The sequence below is a fragment of the Protopterus annectens genome, chromosome 2.part0 (assembly GCF_019279795.1).
Source record: "Protopterus annectens isolate FY-2018-M chromosome 2.part0, PAN1.0, whole genome shotgun sequence".
Taxonomy (NCBI): domain Eukaryota; kingdom Metazoa; phylum Chordata; order Ceratodontiformes; family Protopteridae; genus Protopterus; species Protopterus annectens.
The window spans coordinates 3865813-3884992 of record NC_056728.1 but is presented as its reverse complement, the minus strand read 5'-3'; the positions used below and the strand labels follow the sequence as shown (position 1 = coordinate 3884992).

Here is a 19180-nt window from a genome sequence, read left to right as displayed (position 1 = left end):
TCCAGTGCTTGTAGTAGAATCTACTTAATTCCTTTATCACTTAGTTTCATTCTTAACTCCGCATATCCACTTAATAGTGACATGTTATTGTACCCCCATCACGTCCTGCTGACCATTAGCCTTCCTTTTTGCCAGGTTAGGCAGCCATAAGGATATTTTATTTTAGCTCAAACACTGTTGCGCATGCTTCACAGGTTCATAGGAAATTACTAGGCTAATGGCCCTAGGGCCTTTTACAAGCCTAGCCAAGTTCTACCCTTATTCCCACGATCAGCACCTAATGCCCGTGTCCAAGAGAGAAATGGGTGGAACTCTCGGGGTGAATTTACGGTTACCCATCCAGTACTTCAGACTGCACTTGAAGAGGTCCAATGAAGTGCTCTGTTTGACATGAAATGAGAAGCCTGTTCCAAAGATGTGGTAACCTCTGAGAGATCAATCTGTCCCTCCAGCAGGTTCTATTAATGTCACATAACAGGCTAAGGTCTTTAGAGCGAGTAACTCGTGTACCATTTGACTTGCAGATGTGCAGCATTTCCAGTAAGGCAAGGTCAAAGATTGCAATAATTATATGCAAGACAGAGATCACTTCCGAGTAGACTGTATGAAACAGAATAAAGTGACAGTAATTTCAGACGATCCACATAGGATAGATGCTGAAGACCTTGAATTTTCCTTGTGAGAAACCTTTGTGGTTTCTCCAGTTGCTGGTGCTTGGAAAGGTACATACCAAAAGGGGCATTGTACTTGGTTGTTGGCCTGATGAGGGAAGAGTACAGGGATGTTATAACTTTTTTTTCTGATGGCAATGCCCTTACTTTTGAGATGAACAGTATCAAATGCCCTTCTTACCACTGTGGAGACATGGTGGTCAAAAGTATGATTACTGTCAACCTGTGTGGCCAAGTCTGTCACCACTGAGTGCATACATAGGGTGTTACTTTTGACGTGGTAGTTAGCAGGCACATCACTCTTACTGAAAGGGATGGTGATAGATTTTTTTGCCTTGAGTTTAAGGCCATGAGTTTGAACCATTCATTTGTGTAAGACCCTCATGTAGGTGTTGACATCATTTGGAGAGTCTATGACCACTCCCAGTTTGCAGTCATCAGCAAACTTTAGCCACAGACGTTTAGTTTTTGCTTGTACTTCAGATAAATAGATTCCACACAGTAGAGGTCCCAGGACTGAGCCCTGTGGAACACCACTGGTTACAGGTCTGTTGTTGGAGGTGGATTCCCCTATTTTGACTATAGGTGTTCTATCAGTGAGCCAGTTAGCGATCCATCTAGTGATACCTAGCTGGTTGAGTTTGTCAATGATGCCTGAGGGGGAGGATAGTGCCAAAAGCCTTGGCTAAGTCTAGCTAGGCTGTATGCATAGATTTCCCCTCATTCAGGGCCTTGGTGATTGTCTCAAAGAATTCTACCAGATTTAACAGGCATGATTTCCCTTTGACAAATCCAAACTGAGTAAGGTCAGGTGTTTGGAGACTTACCTGTATCTTTGTTGATAAGGTCCATGATGATTCGCTCCATGGCTTGCAGATAGGGCTAGTCAGGCTAATAGGTCTATAGTTCCTGGTGTCAGTGGAAGCACCATCTTTGTGCAAGGGAGTAACGTTGGCCATTTTCCATTCAGCTGGCATGAAGCCAGTGCTTAGACTATGATTGAAAGGAGTACCCAATGGTGTTGCTAATTCTTGTTGGAGCCCATGTAAGATGTCGCCTGGGGTGTTATCAGGTCCCATAGATGCTGTGTTTTTGGCCTTAGAGAGGGCATTTATGATCTGCTGTTTAGAGATACAAGGAAGGGGACAGGTGGTGAGGTTGTCATGGGCTACATGTGGTGGAGACGGGAGTGAAGTTTTTAGATAATCTGTTGGCCCCCAGGTTGGCTATGTCTACAGGCTCAGTATGTGTGGTATCATTAACTACCAGTTTGGCACAAATCCAGGCCTTTCCGTTTAGATAATGAATGTAACTAAAGAATGCCTTATGGTTCTCCTTAGTTAAGGAAGCTAATTTGGATTCATAGTTTGCTTGGAGGACGTCACAAGAAGTCTTATGTGTTTGTTTTAGCTGAGGAGGGAGTGTTTCTAGTTTAAGGCTTTCTCCCTCTTACTCTTAGACAGCAATTTCTTCCTCTTATTGTAAAGCCTGTTAATGGCAGTTGTCCACCAGGCAGATTTGCTCTTCCTTGAGGAGCTTGTTTTGATCCTATCAGGTACGGCTGAGTCAATGCAGTTATGCAGGTGTTTGTATATAGCATTGGTGTAGAACTCAGCATAGTTGCATATTCCATCTGGGGGTGCAGTGAAGCTATTTGTACTGTCCTGTAAGAGGTTGTAATCTGCTTTGGAGACATTTTTTAGTTTACTTGCTGCTGGGGGTGGGGTGGGGGTGGTGGTCAAGTGTGATGGTTACTTCAAATGAGACTGATTTGTGGTCAGATCTCACTAGGGAAGACCTCACAGTAGAGGTGCTACAGTGGTTCCCTCATATTGTAAGCACCAGATCCAGGATGTTGGCACCCTTTGTGGGCATGTCAACCAGCTGGTCCAGGGCACTGGAATTAATGAAGTCAAGGAACCTGTGGGCAACTAAGTTTGAGCATGAGTAATTTACCCAGTCAATGGATGGGTAGTTAGTCGTCCAAAACCGTGGTGTTTGGATGAGTTTTGATAGACTCAAGTAGGTTCAAATAGGCAGAGTAGGTGTCCAGATTCATAGTTGGCAATGACTTGAATAGGTGTCCTACTAAAAGTTAATTGCACCTGAGGTATCTCCAGGGAATCATACTGTTTACCTAATGTGGAGGTGTATTTATCTTTAATGAATATTGATACACTGCTTCCTTTAGTTTTCACTTCTTCAGTTTGTTGTCTAAACGTGTGGAAGGAGGTGTAACCCGGTATGTTTGGGGTGCTCTCCACTGACTTGAACCAGGTCTCCGTGACTCCACAAATGTCTGCATCTTCCAAGGTGAAGACTTCTTCCACTGAGTGCAGTTAAGACTCCTAGTATTTAGCAGCGTAACCTAGAGGTTGTTTTTAGATGGAGTTTTTACGTCGGAGAATTTTGTGCTTACTAATACACTCCATGGTTTGTGACGAGAAAGGAATCAGCAAAGGCATGCCAATTGCTTCCAGAAGTGACATAACCACTTGAAGACTGCCCTGCCCCTCCTCGAGCAAGGTTTCCAATGCATACCTCTCAGCTGTCCTGATTATGGGGGAATGCTACTGATTTTTCTTCTCACTTTTATTCTGTTCATCCTAAACTTTGGAAATTGTTTTGAGAATATCTTAAATTAATAGTTCCAGCATTTAAAAAGTTACCCAAATTTGGAGCTTTTTTCTTAATTATTTTTTTCTTTGTCCCTAACTCTGGAGGTAAAAGTTGAGAAGTCCTCTGTCATGTGGTTTTTGATCTCATCAAGAGACTTAAAACTTCTGGGTATCCTAAAACTGGACAGTGTACCCCTATGCTGTTTTCTCTTGTCATTTTCAGCAGGCATTCAAGCTACTGATCAACCTCTGGTACCCTGGGTCATAGTCAGGATTTTTATCCCTTTAGGGCATTTGAGCTACAGTAATGGCAATGTTGTATTGCCAAGAATGTCTTCCATGGAGTTTTCTGCATTGTACAACTAAAACTGTTGGATGGTGGCTCTTGGTTGTAGAGAAGAAGCACTTCTGCATTTTGCTCCAACCTGAATACTGCTTCATTAATGGATAGTGATTTAGTCTGATGTTTAGAAAGGATGAAAAAATGGATCTGATGTTGTCTCCTTCATTCCCCCTCACAATAGGGTAGTGGATCTGACTCTACTACGTTCCACATACTTGGAACCAACTCTCAAGCTCCTCCCTCCTACCCATAATACCCAGCATCCACCTGAGTACCTCAGATCTTGTTTGCCGCTTCAGCGAGCCAGACATGGATTTCGTTCTCTCAAGTGTGGGTATGAGAATTGTTCCTAGCTTTGTTTTATTTATTTTTTTCCCATGTTTAGAATTTGTAAGTCCTCCTTTTTTCTCGTGTGTGTGTGTGTGTGTGTGTGTGTGTGTGTGTGTGTGTGTGTGTGTGTGTGCGCGTGCATGCATTTCTTCTTTTGCTGTCTAATCAAACAAAAAAAAGTAGGTTACCCTAATTTTAAGTTAAATTTCTAGCATCTAAACTAGCTAGTTAAACATAAGTTAGAGTTTAGACTTAATTTTTTTGGAGTTTAAAGTTTAGTTTTAAGTAATTAAACAGCTTACATGTTTGTTGGTGGTAATTGGATTTTGGTGGGTTTTTTTCCTGTCAGGTCATGGCGGCCAAACCGGTATCTGGCTTTAAACACTGCACTTCTTGTGGGCATAAAATTCCCAATCAGGTTGCCCACAGGGAGTGTGTGTACTGCCTGGGTGCTGATTATTTGAAAGCAGTGTTTTCCATCTGTGCCATTTTCAACCCACAGGCTCTTGCAGACCATCAAAATGAGCTTATTTTTATAGGCCTTCTTCCCTCTTCGGCTCCAGAAGCTCATACCCCTTCTGTGGCATCTTCCTTTGCTTCTCCTGCTCCTAGAGAGTCTAAACAGAGGTCCCTCCCTGCTTTCCTGAGGGACTGTCTCAAACTTAAGAAGCCCAAGAGATCTGTGAATTAGTCTCCTTTGGATCCACAGAAGTTACCTCCCCAGTCAAATCCTACAGCCTTTACTGATCCAGGGGAGACCATTACTATATCCCCTACGCCCTCATCGGCTCCTACTTCGGATCCCATTCCCTTGGATCTGAGGACCTTGATGAGGTCTCCTGCTCCCTCCCCCAAATCAGAGCATTCCTGGCCACCCTCGTTGGGTTCATCCATGTCCTCAAGAAGCTGGTCCAAGGAAGATATGGACAGGATGATGATGATATTTCTCATGGCCATTATCCAGATGGGAGTTGGTCTTGGCTCCATCCCCTGTCAGATCTGTGAGCTATCCAGGCCCATCCCATCGAGACACCTCTGATCCGAGCCCAGGTTTCAGAGTCACAGGATTTGGGACTACTGTGTGCATCAGGCAGTGAGCAGAGTAATCTTCTTTCCTCTACGCTGAGGATGCCCTTGACTAGCCCTGTTCAGACCTTTACGGAGCAGAGCGAATCTTGTAGCCGTAGTATTGGTGCTGGGTCTGGAGGACTGGGATCAGTTCCATCTTTCTCAGAGCCATCCCTTCCCTTAGGCGCCTCAGCACTTGATAGCTTGGATCCAGTCCGTTCCGGAGATCATGGATCTGGAGTGAGTCCTGTCCATTTTTCCTCAGTGGTTTCGGCTCCAGGGGAGATGGAAAAGGCTTCCACGTTTCATTGGCTGTTCAGATAGTGGAGAGGGCTTTCTCTCGAGCTGGAGATCTGAAGGCACATGCACCCTATCTTCCCCTATTCCCTTGTTATATCCAGGCTTTGCTTCCTCTCATCCTTGCATGAGTCTTCCTGTTCCGAGCGACCTCCAAGAATTCCTGCTCTTGAGGGATCCCCTTCTTCTGTCACTTTCCCAAAGTCCCCAGCTGAGTAAGTCCCTCGAAAGAAGACTTGTAAAAGGAGGCACTTGGACTCCCCTTTGGAGTCTTTAACCAAGGGTACTGACTTCGATGAAGGGGAAGGATCCCCGCCTGAAGATGTCTTCTTTGGGGACATTTTAGAAATCCTCAGACAGAAAGGTGTGTGGTTTGCCCAACTTCCTTCCTCTGAAGATTCATTTATCTTGGAGGCATTCGGGATGGAACCGTCTATGTTCTGGGTGACCCCCATCCCCACCCAGCAGATGCCAAGGTGGGTTTAGTGTTTCACTGAGCATGGACGGAGCCAGACACCATCGAGCCCATACCAAATGATCCAATCAGTTTCTGGTCGCCCTGCAGACATGAAACACTGTAGTAAGGGTCCCATTGTCTATACTATCATGGTGGTGGCAGCCACCAAGAAAGAGCTGGCAGATGAAATTGCCAATGTCCATTAGCCTAACAAGGAGTCTTGAGTGCTGGACAGGATTGGGAAGCGCATCTGTGCCTCGGCAAATTTTGCGCTGAAGTCATTGAACTATCTGGCTCATTTAACTCTGCTGCAGAAAGACCTGGTCAAAGCACTGTCAGCCTCTCTCTCAGAACCCTTGCCTGTGGAGGAATTTAGGAAAGTTTCTCCCAAGCTGACCACTCTTTCGTCTGTCACCAACTCATTGATGAGGTTAATCTCTCATACCAAGGAGGGCACCTTACGAGCAGCTGGTTCAGGACTTTTCCTAAGGAGGTATGCCTGGATGAGGCTATGTGACTTTGCAGAGCACTTTATGGTGTCGTTTGTTAATGCCTGTTGCAATGGCTCCTCCTTTTTTGGACCATCAGTTAGAGACACACTTACCCACAGCGAGAAGTACAGGAAGACTCTTTCTGCTGCTGGAATCAAATTATTTTACCCCCCAGAGGTCCTTCTACAGGAACCAGTGTGGGGGTAAGAAAATGTGGTTCTGCAAGTCCAAAGGGCCTTTCCAGGACCTGTGTGGGGAACCCTCCTCTAGAGGCAGAGGGGGAGGGTTTCATGGTAGATGCCACCCTAGTGGCAGAGGGGGTTCGTAGAACCAGGGCTTTATGGAACCCTCTCACAGTAAGCCCAGCCAGTGCTCCTGAAATGCTACCCGACTGTCCATTTCTGGAGGCAGTCGAAGGCTGACTAGCTTTGCACCCCCGAAGCCTTGACCTAGTTGACTCAAAATTGTTGGGTGCTAAGCTTACTATCCAGTGGTTACTCCATTCCCTTTTCTATGCACCCTCCAAATTCCAAAAGCCCTCCCGATGTGCCACCCAGTCAAAGGGAACTGGCAGCACAGGAAATGTAGCAAATATTGCAAAAAACAGTGATCCGTGAGGTTCCAACCGAACAGAGAGGGTTTAGAACCTACTCCCGATTCTTTTTGGTGCAGAAAAAGACAGGAGACCCAAGACCCATCCTGGATCTAAGCAAGCTGAATGAGTATGTAAAGAAGTTAAGGTTCCAAACAATTATGGTTCAGTCCATTTTGACACTGTTGCACAAGGATTACTCTATGTGGTTGATCTGAAGGACGTGTGCTATCACATCAAAATAGACAGGCACTCTAGCAGATAGCTGCAGTTCTGTCTGGAAGCCAATCACTACGAGTTCACAGCACTGCCCTTTGGGCTCACCACAGCCCCCCCCCCCCCGGGTGTTCACCAAATGCATGGCAGTGGTAGCAGCTCATTTGAGTCTTAGGGTATTCCAGATGTTTCCATATTTAGGCAATTGGCTCTTGACCACTCCCACGAGGCATCGGCTAATCCACGCCAGGGATTACTAAATCCATTTATCACACTCCCTGGGCATCACCATAAGCGTGTGCAAATCCAACCCTAACTCCAGTTCAGAACCTAGAATTCACAGGTATGCAGCTCAGCACTAAGGATCAGATAGCTGCTCTTCCTTTACATCGAGTAGCCACTCTGAGGAATCAGGTGCAAGAGTTGTTAGCCTGACAGACTCCCATGGCCCAATTGATCCTGCAGTCTTTAGGGTCCATGTCTGCAGCTATTCTGTTAGTTCCTCTAGCCAGATTTTTTATGTGGGTTCTTCAGTGGTCATTAACGACACGGTGGTCCATTCCATCTCGGTCCTTGTCCCTTCGCATCAGGTTGATTCCCATTTGCAGACCTCATCTAGTTGGTAGATACAGTCAGACAATGTCATTTTAGGCAGACCATTTTTGAGCAACCCCCCCCATAGCCACTGTGACCATGGACGCTTCCCAGTTCGTGTAGTGAGGCATTACAGTAGGAAGATGGTCCAAGGCACATGGTCGCTTTCTGAGACCAAGTTGCATTTCAATGTCCTAGAGATGAGAGCAGTCTTAACATTGCAGGCCTTTCAGGACGTTTTCCCCTTGGAGACTATTGCAGTACACACCGACAAAATGTCTGTTATCTGGTACATCAACAAACAAGGAGAAACCCATTCTTACCTCTGGTGCAGGGAGAACATGAGGGTGTGGGATAGGCAATATCTTCACATGTCCCAGGGAAGACCAAGGATCTGGTGTACAGACTCAGAAGATCGCTCCTGGTTCCGCACAAGTGGTCCCTCAATCAATCAGTGGCGAACATGATCTTCAACACTTGGGGTCAGATTTGCTGCAACCTCTTTGCCTCTCCCCGCAACAAGTGCAGCAAGTTCTTTAGTCTGATCTCTCCTTGGGGGGGGGGGAGTCCTCAAAGGATGCACTAGTCCACTATTTGACCTATGGGTCTCCTGTATGCTTACCCTCCTCTTCCACTCATTCTGAAGTTTCTTCAAAAGGCAAGTAGGCTGAAGAGCTCAGTCATCCTCTTTGCCCCCTTCTGGCCTCATCAGGTGTGGTTCCCTTTCCTGTGGTCTCATATGAAACATCCTCCTTGGATTCTGGAGCCAAGTCAGGACCTCCTTTCTCACCTGTCAGGAATGCAACATCCAAACCTTCAAGGCCTCAGATTACCACTTAGTTTCCCCACTTACAACCTTAGTGAGACACTCCAGGCTTAAGTCCCCAGTCCAGAAAATTATTTTGGCCTTGTGGAAGGCTTCAAATAAAAATGTCTACAATAGTAAGTGGAAGAGATTTGCTATTTGGGCCTTGAGCAGGAAAATTGATCTTTTCTTAGCACCAGTTTCAGATGTGTTATTTCTTAGCACCCTTTTTGACGAAGGTGCTATTTTCTCCACTATCAATTTATAATTAGCTGCTGTTTCTAATTTCCATACGGCAAGTCAATCTCATTCTCTCTTCACGTTTAGACTATGCAAATCCTTCATGAAAGGTGTCTTCTTGTTAAGGCCCCCAATTAAGGATCTATCTCCCACATGGAACCTCACTGTTGTATTCCTGGCTTTGACACAGAGACCTTTTGAACCAACAGCTAGTTGCAACTTGAAGTTTCTGTCATGGAAGACTGTCTTTTTGGTGGCTGTAACTTCTACTAATAGGATTTCTGAACTGCAAGCCTTATCCTTTAAATCTCCTTGCATTCTGTATTGTTCTTATGCACCAGTCCATCATTTATGTCTGAAGTAGCTACCGAGAACAATATTAGTCAATCCATCCAATTGTCAGTGTTCTTCCCCAAATTCTGTAACAAAGGGGAGTATGATCTCCATCTTGTAGACAACTTTGTTTTTACCTGCACAGGACCAAACAACATAGGAAGTCTGATCAGCTCTTTGTAGCTTTCTCTTCTAATAGACTTGGACAAGCGGTATCGAAAATTAATTTGGCGAAATGGATTTCTGACTGCATCTCATGCATTTACTTATCCAAAGGATTAGAATTACCTAAACCTCCTAGGGCACATTCCAGCAGAGCTGTGGCTTCTTCCACAGCCTTCTATTGTAGAACTTCCATTGATGACATTTGTGTAGCAATGTCATGGTCTTAACAATCACACCTTTGTATCACATTGCAAGTTGGATGTTAGATCCAGCAGCAGGCCCTCCTTTGGTTCGATGGTGCTCCTGCACATCCTTCCATAAGGTCCACCCATGATTTACATATCTGGAGACTCTGACCCTATCGTGAGGAGGAATGAAGGAGATATAACATCAGATTTAAAGGTTATATTTAACCATAATTTGGCACCTGTGTTGCCTTCCTTCATTTGTCCTTACTTTCCCACCCAACCATCCCCCCTGCCTTTTTCTTCTAGAGGAACCTGGATGATGAAGGTACTGTTACGTCCTATATCTGAGTCTCTTCTGCCATTCTTTGATGTCTGGATGTTGAAAGTTTGGAATTGGGAAACTTGATCTGAGGTACTTGGGTGGATGCATGGCATTATGTGTAGGAGGGAGGAGCTTGACAGTCAGATCCATTTCTGTGGAATGTGGCCAAGCCAGATCGAGGGGTCTGATCAGAGACCCTATCATGGGGAAGAATGAAGAAAACAACACATATGCCTAGTTATAGTAAGACATAACCTTTAATTTTACTTCTTGACTGCACCTTGTTAGAGAAATAATTTCCCATAAGTCATTTATTTTTACAATTAAGCACATTTCTGAAAGTTTGTTTAATAATTTTATTAGCTTTGGATTCAGATGATGAATTTTTTGAAATAAATAAGTAAAATAAATCAGAACTGTTAACTTTGTAAAACTGTGGAATGCTATTCCCTGTGCAAATGTGTTTAGTTCTGGAAACTTCTTTTTTTGTCACAGTGATGGAGTGTGCTTGTTGCTGGATAGCTTGATTGTGTTTGTGCAATATTTAGTTAGGGAACCATCTGTCTAGTGCAGAGTGGGCATGTGATGCTCGAGGCTGCTTTGCACACCTTCCCCTGTCTGACTTGCCATTGCTGTGGTCCCAGCATTATTGGTTAGTACTGGGGACACTTGAGATAAAATGGTGCAGGTGAGTAGCTTATGGTTAGCTGGGGAGCATGCATATGGGAGGGGGTGTTTACAAAATAGACATATTGAAGTTTAGGAGTACTGCCTCCTCCTTTGCAAAGTCCTGTCACTTGTGCAATTTCCGCTTGTGTTTTGTAGTTTTTGTATCCCTTTAGGCTTGGAGTTGGCCGGTCATGGTTGATCAGTTAACATGTAATTTGCCCAGACCCACTGAGTCAGAGAAATGACCGTTGAAGGAGTTTAACATTGCTTTAAAGGAAACAAAATGAAATTGGGTGAGATAAATGTCCTTTCAGTAATGTCCTGAAACTATGGCTGAGACATGTTATCACAAAGTGCATTTCTGTAACTGCCGTACCAATGCAACTAATTATTTTTGATGTCAGAGTATTATATATGGTGTCTTGTTTTTTTGCTTTAGTGCTGTTATATAAAATACTACAAGTCTAATAGAGAGTTGCAGTTTCAGAGAAAAATTATGGCCTTTTACCTGCAGTTTGCTCACTGTATATTGTTCATTTATTTTAGACTGAAATCTTACATTCTGATGTGGTGATGTGTTTCGTGATCGCAGTTATAACATTTGCTATAAGTGCTAGCACTGTCTTCACTGCACTTGAGGTAGGTTGGTCACTAACTTTATTGTTGCTGTGTTTTTTTTTTTTTTTAAGTTTTTACTATTTTTGAGTCAGTCTTGCAAATGTTTGCATTCAAGCACATTAAGGTGGAATAAGAGAATTGTAAGTCTAGCTGATGTCTTGTTTTCTCCAAAATGTTAGGAAAATATTGCAAGCACATTGCTTTTCGTTCATATTTATTTATTTTCATTTGGTGACTGGGAAGTCCGACTGGGTGTAGAACCCATTTTCAGTGCAAGCCTGAAGAAAAAAAGCTCCATGGGTGCAGTATAATACATAATGCAATATAAATGAACATAGATAAAGAGTAGTGTCATCTTTGACAGTGTAGTATTATAGCAGTAACCCACAGCTTTGTGTGGGTAATGATGGATTTACCCACAGTTGGTGTGGTTTGGTCATGGGGCTATAACGTACCTGATTGATTATCCTTTTATTTTTCTGTGAGCATTTGTGTCGTTCTTTTGGAATCTCCAGTTTTTGAGAGCTTATTTAAAAAAATAGAGTTTCCGTAACATATGTTAATAGAAGAAAATCTAGGTGACCAGGTTTTTTCCAGTAGTATATGCTTGATTTACAACGGGCACATTGTTTGGGCTGACCAATCAGTGTGCTTGGTTTGGAGTGTTAATGGGCAGTCATTGCATACTAGAAATGTATAAACTGCAGCATATTAAACTAGTTCATATTATATAAAATTGTATCAAATATAAGATTGCATTCACAGTGGTACAATCACGCTGGTGTAATACACTAACTGTCACTCTCACACTGTCATTGGTTGAAATGGAATCTGTTTGCAGTAATTTGTGGTAGGACACCTGTAACATGGATATCCATGAGTAATCCTATAGTTACCTGAATTAAAGTGGGAATTAGACAAGATATTCAGGTTGCATTAGGGTATTGTACCTTTTAGGAGATAGAGTAGGAAGTAGTAAGCTGTAGGCATAACAATGTTAGTTTGTAGCCATTAGTGTTAAGAAGTTGGTCTAAGAGTAGAGAGTATAGTAGTAATTATAACAAATAGACTATATGCATTTTATTTACAATTGAGTCTTCACTGTTTGTTACTAAAGTCCAAATATTTGGAATGCTGACAGAGATGTGAGAAAGTGGGGTAAGGGACGAGGGTTCTTTGTGTTAGAGTTTGCCTGGTTAATGTTTTACAAGTATAAAATGTTTGTAGATGCTAACTTGATGTTTTATGCTTTTGAATCAGTTTCATGTCCTGTGTCTGTCAACTATGTAATCACTGCTGTGACTGTGCCTGTCCATTCTCCATCATTGATTTGTGAAAATGTTGTGGAGTGGTTGTAATGTGAGCAGTAATGAAGGTTATTTTTGTTGTGCCTCTATAAACCCACCTCTAGTGACTGACGTGCACCCTCACAGATTTGAGGGCCTTCTCATGTTTTGCATGTGGCCCTTTGATAGCTACCAGTTGGAAACATGTGGCATGCCCCACTGACTGCAGCAGGTGTCAGTATTGTAGTGGGATGAACCCCCAGGGGCAGCTAGAATCAGTGTTTACTTTTTTCCTGTCCTGTTGATTTCAGCAACTGGGTCATTAGTTGATCCAAGATAATCTGAGTCTTAGACAAGGGTTCATCCCTCTGTACCTCAGTGCTGCCCTGACATGATGTCTATGACTAGGTTTTACATTGGGATGTGTTTTTCAGCAGGTAACAGTTGCATTTCTTGTACCTATGGCATTGATTTCTCTTCATTTTTTTCTTTGTTTTAATAATTTGTTTTGTCCTCTCTCTTCGGAACTAATCCAAAACAGTTAATTGTCAGTTATTCAGCAGCATAATTGGGTGATTTGCTTTGCATGTCCTGTTTCTTTTCCTTTGTCAGTGGCCATCTTTTTTCTTGAAGGTTGTTCTTCTCTCATTTGTTACATCTTTAAATAATTTATATAATTGTATACATGTGAAATCCAGTTGCACAATACTGACTGAAGTAGAATTACTACAGAAGGCAGGAGCACCATCATTATTATTTTTGTTCCATGTCGGTGATTTCAAGCATTTAAATTATTATCCAGAGGTGCATTCTCAGACATCCTTATTAACTGTTAATAGCAGACATCATTTTGAAAATGGGAGACATACCATGTTTACAAACTTGGAACACAAGACGTATACGCACTTACATTCTTTGATTTCTACATATTGTCATCCCTCATCTGGCTCAAAACCAACCTCTCCAGGAAGGGATTTTTTTTCCAATTAGAGTTTGAGCAAAAGTTGTTCCACACTTCAGATCTTCTTTTTTCTGTACTGGTGGCTTAGAAGAGCAACCCAGTGTGACTTCCTCAGCGCTAAAGCAGTTCCTTATATGTACACACACACACACACACATTTTTGTTTTTAATTCTTATTTGTAATTCTGCTTTCTTCAAGTCACCCATGATATATCTGACTTCCATTATTGTCAGCTCATTTTTAGATCCCTAGTCTGGGCATTTTTTTTTTAATAAGCTGTTATTTTGTGTACTCGTGCTTTCGTATTCTTAGTTACAGCTGTTTGCTTGCCATAGCCAAGAACCATTAATGACTTGGCAATTGGCACTGCCTCTCCAGGTAACTTTTCCAGTAAACCTTGGGACTCCACTTTGTTTGTCAAGCCTCTACCTTGTCCAGAAAAATATGATGTGTTGTTCATAGGTGTGTACTAGGCTAATGGCCCTGGAGCCTTTACAAGCCTAGCCCATAGAAGTACCCTGGCATCGTGGCACCTGACATTAGTTCCCAGTGCCACTATCAAGTAAAGCCACTGGAGTGATCCCCTTGGTGAACTTTCTATTTCCCATCCACTCATCAAGATTTCTGTTGAAGAGGGCCAGTGAGGTGCCCTGTTTGACATGTATGGGAAGTCTATTCCACTGCATGGTCAGTCTCTAGGATATGAACCTGTCCCTCCAGCATGTTCTGTTTGTAGTAATGAGGTTGAGGTCTCTGGAGCGTGTGGTGCGGAGGTATTGGGATTTCTTTAGATGTAGCATTTCTAACGGAGCTTCAGACATGGCTTTGTAAGTCAAGCAGAGATCGCCTCTTAGACGATATGAGGCAGAGAATAGCTGGAGTTTTTTTGAGTCTGTCCATGTAAGACATGTGTTTAATGTCTAGGATCCTCTTTGTGAGGTAGTTTTGTGGCCTTTCCAGCTGTTGCATGTGTCTAGTGAGGAACATGCCAAATGGGGCATTATACTCAATGAGTGGCCTAATGAGGGAAGAGTAGAGAGAGATGATGACCTCTTTCTTCCTGGATGCAAAACCCTTGGTAATGAGATGTACTACATAGAAGGACTTTCTGACCACAGTGGCAATGTGGTGGTCAAAGGAGTGGTTGCTATCAACCTGTGTCCCCAGATCTTACAACACCTTCACTGTTTAGTGGGCTCCCATCGATGTGGTAATTAATAGGAACTGAGTTTTTCCCAAAGGGATGGTCGCATTTTTTGGCATTAAGCTTAAGGCCATGGTTTCAACACCAGTCATTGGACTCAGTGAGGCCTTTCTGTAGGATGTCTACATCACTTGGGGAGTTAATAATGGCTCCCAGCTTAGTTGTCTGCAAACTTGGTCAGCCAGAGTCCCTCCGTGTTGGCCTGAACTTCTGAGAAGTAGATGCCAAACAGGAGAGGACCCAGGAACGATCCCTGTGGGACTCGACTCATGAGTGGTCCGCAGTCTGACTTGGAGTCCGCTACTTTCACACTGTGGGTTCTGTCTGTGAGGCAGTTTGCAACCGGTCTAGTGATATAGGGGTTAATGTCTAGTTTGGTAAGTTTATCAATAATTCCTGAGTGGGGAATGGTATCAAAGGCCTTGGCCAGATCAAGGTAGGCTGTATGAACTGCCGTGCCCTCAGCCTCGCCTTTAATCTCACTGATGGGTTGTATCCAGTGTGTCTGATCTGTCTAGGCCTTTCCAAAAGCTTGAGGTCTTTAGCAAAGCTCATGGGCATCCTTCTCTACCCATAATGCACTTCCCTAACTTCCTCAGATCTTGTTTGCCACACTGCGAGAAGGATTTTCTAGCAAGCTCTCGGCTAAGTTTATTATTATTATTTCTATCTTTATTTTATAGTTAAACCTTTTTCCCTTTAAGAATTACTGTATGTCAACCTTCCCTTGGATTAGTCTGTACTTTTCCTGTCAGTTATCCTTTTTTGGATTTTGGTTGGTTTCTGTTTAAGTTAGAGGACATCTGACTCTTACCCGCTTAAGTTGGAGGGTGTTTTTTTTCTTTTATCCCCTTTCTCTTTAATCTTTATTGTTGTAGTTAAACTTATTTGTAGTATTTAGATAGGTGTTTTCTTCACCCTGTTTCTAGTTAACATCCGTTTTAGTTAGAGGGTGTCTAACCAATGTATGTTTCAGTTAGGGGATGCCCCCCCCCCCTTGCTTTCTTAAAAAAAATGTTCTTATTTCTTACTTCTCTATATAGTTTGGTTGAGGAGTGTGTAAAGCTTATTGCTCATACTAACATGTCTCAAAAGGAAGGAAAGTCTCTTGGTTTTAAAAAATGTGAGCAGTGTGGTAAGAAGGTGCCCCTCAGTGACTCGCACACTTTGTGTGTACTGTTTGGGGCCTCTTCACCCAGGGAATCTTGCTCTATTTGCCACACCTTTAATCCGAGAGCACTCATGGAGTGTAAAAATAAGCTGTCCTTGAAGGGGTTATTAAAAACCCCATATTCTGAGGCTATTTCCCCCGCTGCTTCTTCGAAATCAGAGAAGTCAGAAAAGGCAGTGAAACATCCTTCTTAGCTCCAGAATCATCTTTGGAGCTGAAACCAAAACAGTTGAAAATGGCCACACCGACTGAACCTTCGGAGCAGGCAGGAACCTTAGGATCAGAGACTTCATCTGAGCAGAAAGAACCACCGGCTCCGAAGTCAACTACTTCTGGACCTTCGGCTCCGAAATCCTCCTCATCTTCAGAGATGCTCTTTGTGTTTCACTGTTGCTGTCATCACATTTGGCAGGGTAGCCCTCAGTCTGCCCGAATACCAGAGGATTAGTATTTCTGCGTCGGTTGCCGTCTTTCCAGGACTGACGTCGGGTCATCAGTAGTATAAAATAAGGCAGCCGACGCCATTACATCAGTCTTTCATGCTGAGGAGCCCGAAGCAGAAGCAGTTCGCACGAGTCCTGGTCGGCCACTACCCGAGTTTTTGTTTTCCGAATTGAAGTCTTGTAAAGCTAAGTACCCTGTTGGGGATTCTTTTTTCTTGTTCTAACCAATGTCAGAAAAAGTTAACCATTGTCTCACCTGTGGAAAGCAAATACCACACCAAGACTTTTATTCTTACTGCGTCACTTGCTTAGGCCCCGACCACGACATCCTCCGCTGTCGCTTCTGTGCTTAGTTCAACACCAGAACTATACGTCGTCGAGCCCTAATTGTAGCTAGATATTTTCGCTCTCAGTCCACGAATTCCGATATGACTTCAGTAATCCATCCGATAGCAGATCTTCCGAAAAAACTTATTAATAAAGACAGAGACAAACCGTACAGGTCCAAACCTACGGACGACACTACCGTTAAGCTAGTCGTCAGTTCTCCGCTTCTCAGTGAAGCACTTTTGCAGCCCCTGATGCCCGCTTCTGTGGATTTGCAGGCTGCTGCCGAGACCCTTTCGGAGTCCGGTATGCCACAAAACTCTTCATCGACTAAGGATCCTACGGATGTCTTTACCTTGGATGATGTCTCTACCTTGGATGAGTCCGGAGCTGCTGAGCAGGCACCGGCTTCTGAGGAAGTACTTCGCACTACAGATTCTCGACACAGACCGATGACTTCTTTCGCGTCTTCTGTTCTTTCAAAAACTACCAAGTTTCTAAGGCCCAGGGTACGAACCACACCCAAGAAACCAACCAGATCTCAGGCACCTGCTTCCTTGCCTCAGTCTCAAACGGTTAAAATGGCGGAAGACCTTATAATGCTGATCGGGGGAAGCCAAGCTACCCCTTCCAAAAGCGAGATTTGTCCCCAGTAGTTTTATCTGAACAGGAGTCCGATGACTCTGAGGCATCTAAATATGAACTCATGCAGCCCCTCTCTGCTTATGAGGATTCTGATGCAGAGGAATCCGTTCCTTCAGCCTCTCCACCCGAGGACTTTTCCTTTGGGGAAACCCTACATACTTTAATGGGAATGTCAGAACTACCCTCAGTCTAAAAAGAGACTCAGGGAATTCTTAGATCTTCCACAACACAGACCTCTGGCCATTCCTCCTGTCCTGGATGTTGTGGATGATGATTTCATGGAATGTAGTTTGACTCCTGACAGCCTCCCTCCCGCTCCCAGGAAACCTAACAGGTACTATAGAGTCCCTGACTCTCACAAATTTATTTTCAAAAATCCAACTGCTGACCCTGAGGTTATTTTTTAAGGGCCGAAAGGAATTAAAGCAACTTCTGCTAAGAATCCCACCCCCTCAGATAGGGATTCCCGAGCATTAGACAGATGGGGTAAAAAGGTATACAACCTTTGTTAATCTTGCTATTAGAGCACTAAATTGCAAGTTCCATATGCTAAAATTTCTGCAACATACCGTGGAACTCCTCAAACAAAAGATGTCATCTTTTCCTGCTTGTGCAGAAAATAAAGAGTTACAAGAGTTAATGCATTCTGCAAGTCAAGTAACTAAGCACACCTTACAATGTGGTTTTGATGCCCTAGAAGCATCTTGCAGGGCAGCAGTCACTGGTTCTGTCTTTAGAAGGCATGCTTAGCTTAAGGAACAACCCTTGCCAGACCATGTAAAATCCAATTTATTGGATGCACCCTTGCACAAAGACAACTTATTTGGCACCAAGGCAGAGGATGTCTTAAAAAGATAGAAGAAAAAGCTAACTCTATGCAGACAGTTAAGGACTTCCTGCAGGTCCAGTCACCCAGGTTCAGTAGGCGTTGCCCCTCCAAGCACTGGTCCTTTCCTGCCCTCTCTAGGTCAGCTCAGCCCAGACCCCGGGGAAGCAGGTTCCCCAGACAGCAACCCCAGGGAATGCAGAGATCTAAGCAATGGCATTCCTCCTCTTCAAAACTAAGGAGTGTTAAGCCACCCCCTCATGTCAAGAACTCACAGTGACTCTCCACTTCCACCCCCTCCCTCTGCCCACCTGCACTTGCCCCTAGGAGGAATACTCTCCTTCCACGCAAGCACCTGCGCCACCATTACCAACGACCAAAAGGGTTCCCAGATCTTCCCCAAACGAGTGAGCAGAGGCCAAAAATCAAATCCTTTCCCTGCTCTCTATGAGGGCAATAGAGCACGTTCCTGCAGAACAGATAGGCCAAGGTATCTACTCCAGACTCTTCCTGGTACCCAGAAAAGAGGGCACTGGTGCCCCATCCTCAATCTGTCCATTCTAAACTTTTTTCTGGTGATACCAAAATTCAAAATGCTCACCCTCTAGCAACTACTACCTATGCTGTCCAAGGATGCTTGGTTAGCCACCCTAGACCTAAAAGAGGCCTATCTATACATCACAGTCAGGGAATCATGCAGGAAATATCTACATTTCAGGGCAGGATCACTGCACTTTCAGTACTCTGCACTTCCCTTTGGCTTATCCACTGCTCCCAGCATTTTCACAAAATGTCTGGCTCCCGCCATTACTTCTTGCAGACAAAGAAATATTCAAATGTACCCATACCTAGATGACTGCCTAATTCAGGCAGACAGGAAAAGCTGCTCAAGCACCTGGCCTTTGTAAATGACTTACTGACCTCCCTAGGGTATACTGTCAGCAAAAAGAAATCCAAACTAGTACACACCCAAAAGATTATATTCCTGGGAGCAAGCCTGGACACAGCATCCCAGATGACATTCCTTACACCAGAAAAGCAAACCTACCTGACAGTCTGTTTCTCTCAACTAGCCACCAGACCCCAGTTATCCACAAGGAAAATCCTGCAAGTTCTGAGGTTCATGGCTTCTTGCATTCTACTCATTCCATATGCCAGACAGCATATGAGGAAACTACAATGGTACCTAAAAAGCCTTTGGTGTCAACACTCTCAAGACCTGGAAACTCCTATACCCAATGATACCTTGTTTAAGGAAAGGTTTTCTTTGGTGGGCAGCATGCTCCCACAACAAGGGAC

General features: G+C 43.8%; 1 protein-coding gene across 2 annotated transcripts in view; it reads left to right on the top strand.

Annotated features, from left to right (window-relative positions):
• PCNX3 (pecanex 3) overlaps positions 1-19180 on the top strand; it is a 2517385-nt gene that overhangs the window by 1523980 nt on the left and 974225 nt on the right. For both annotated transcript variants that reach the window (XM_044060478.1, XM_044060477.1), the window contains exon 19: positions 10946-11038. In XM_044060478.1, the coding sequence (XP_043916413.1) occupies positions 10946-11038 (93 nt within the window). The remainder of the gene's footprint in view (positions 1-10945; positions 11039-19180) is intronic.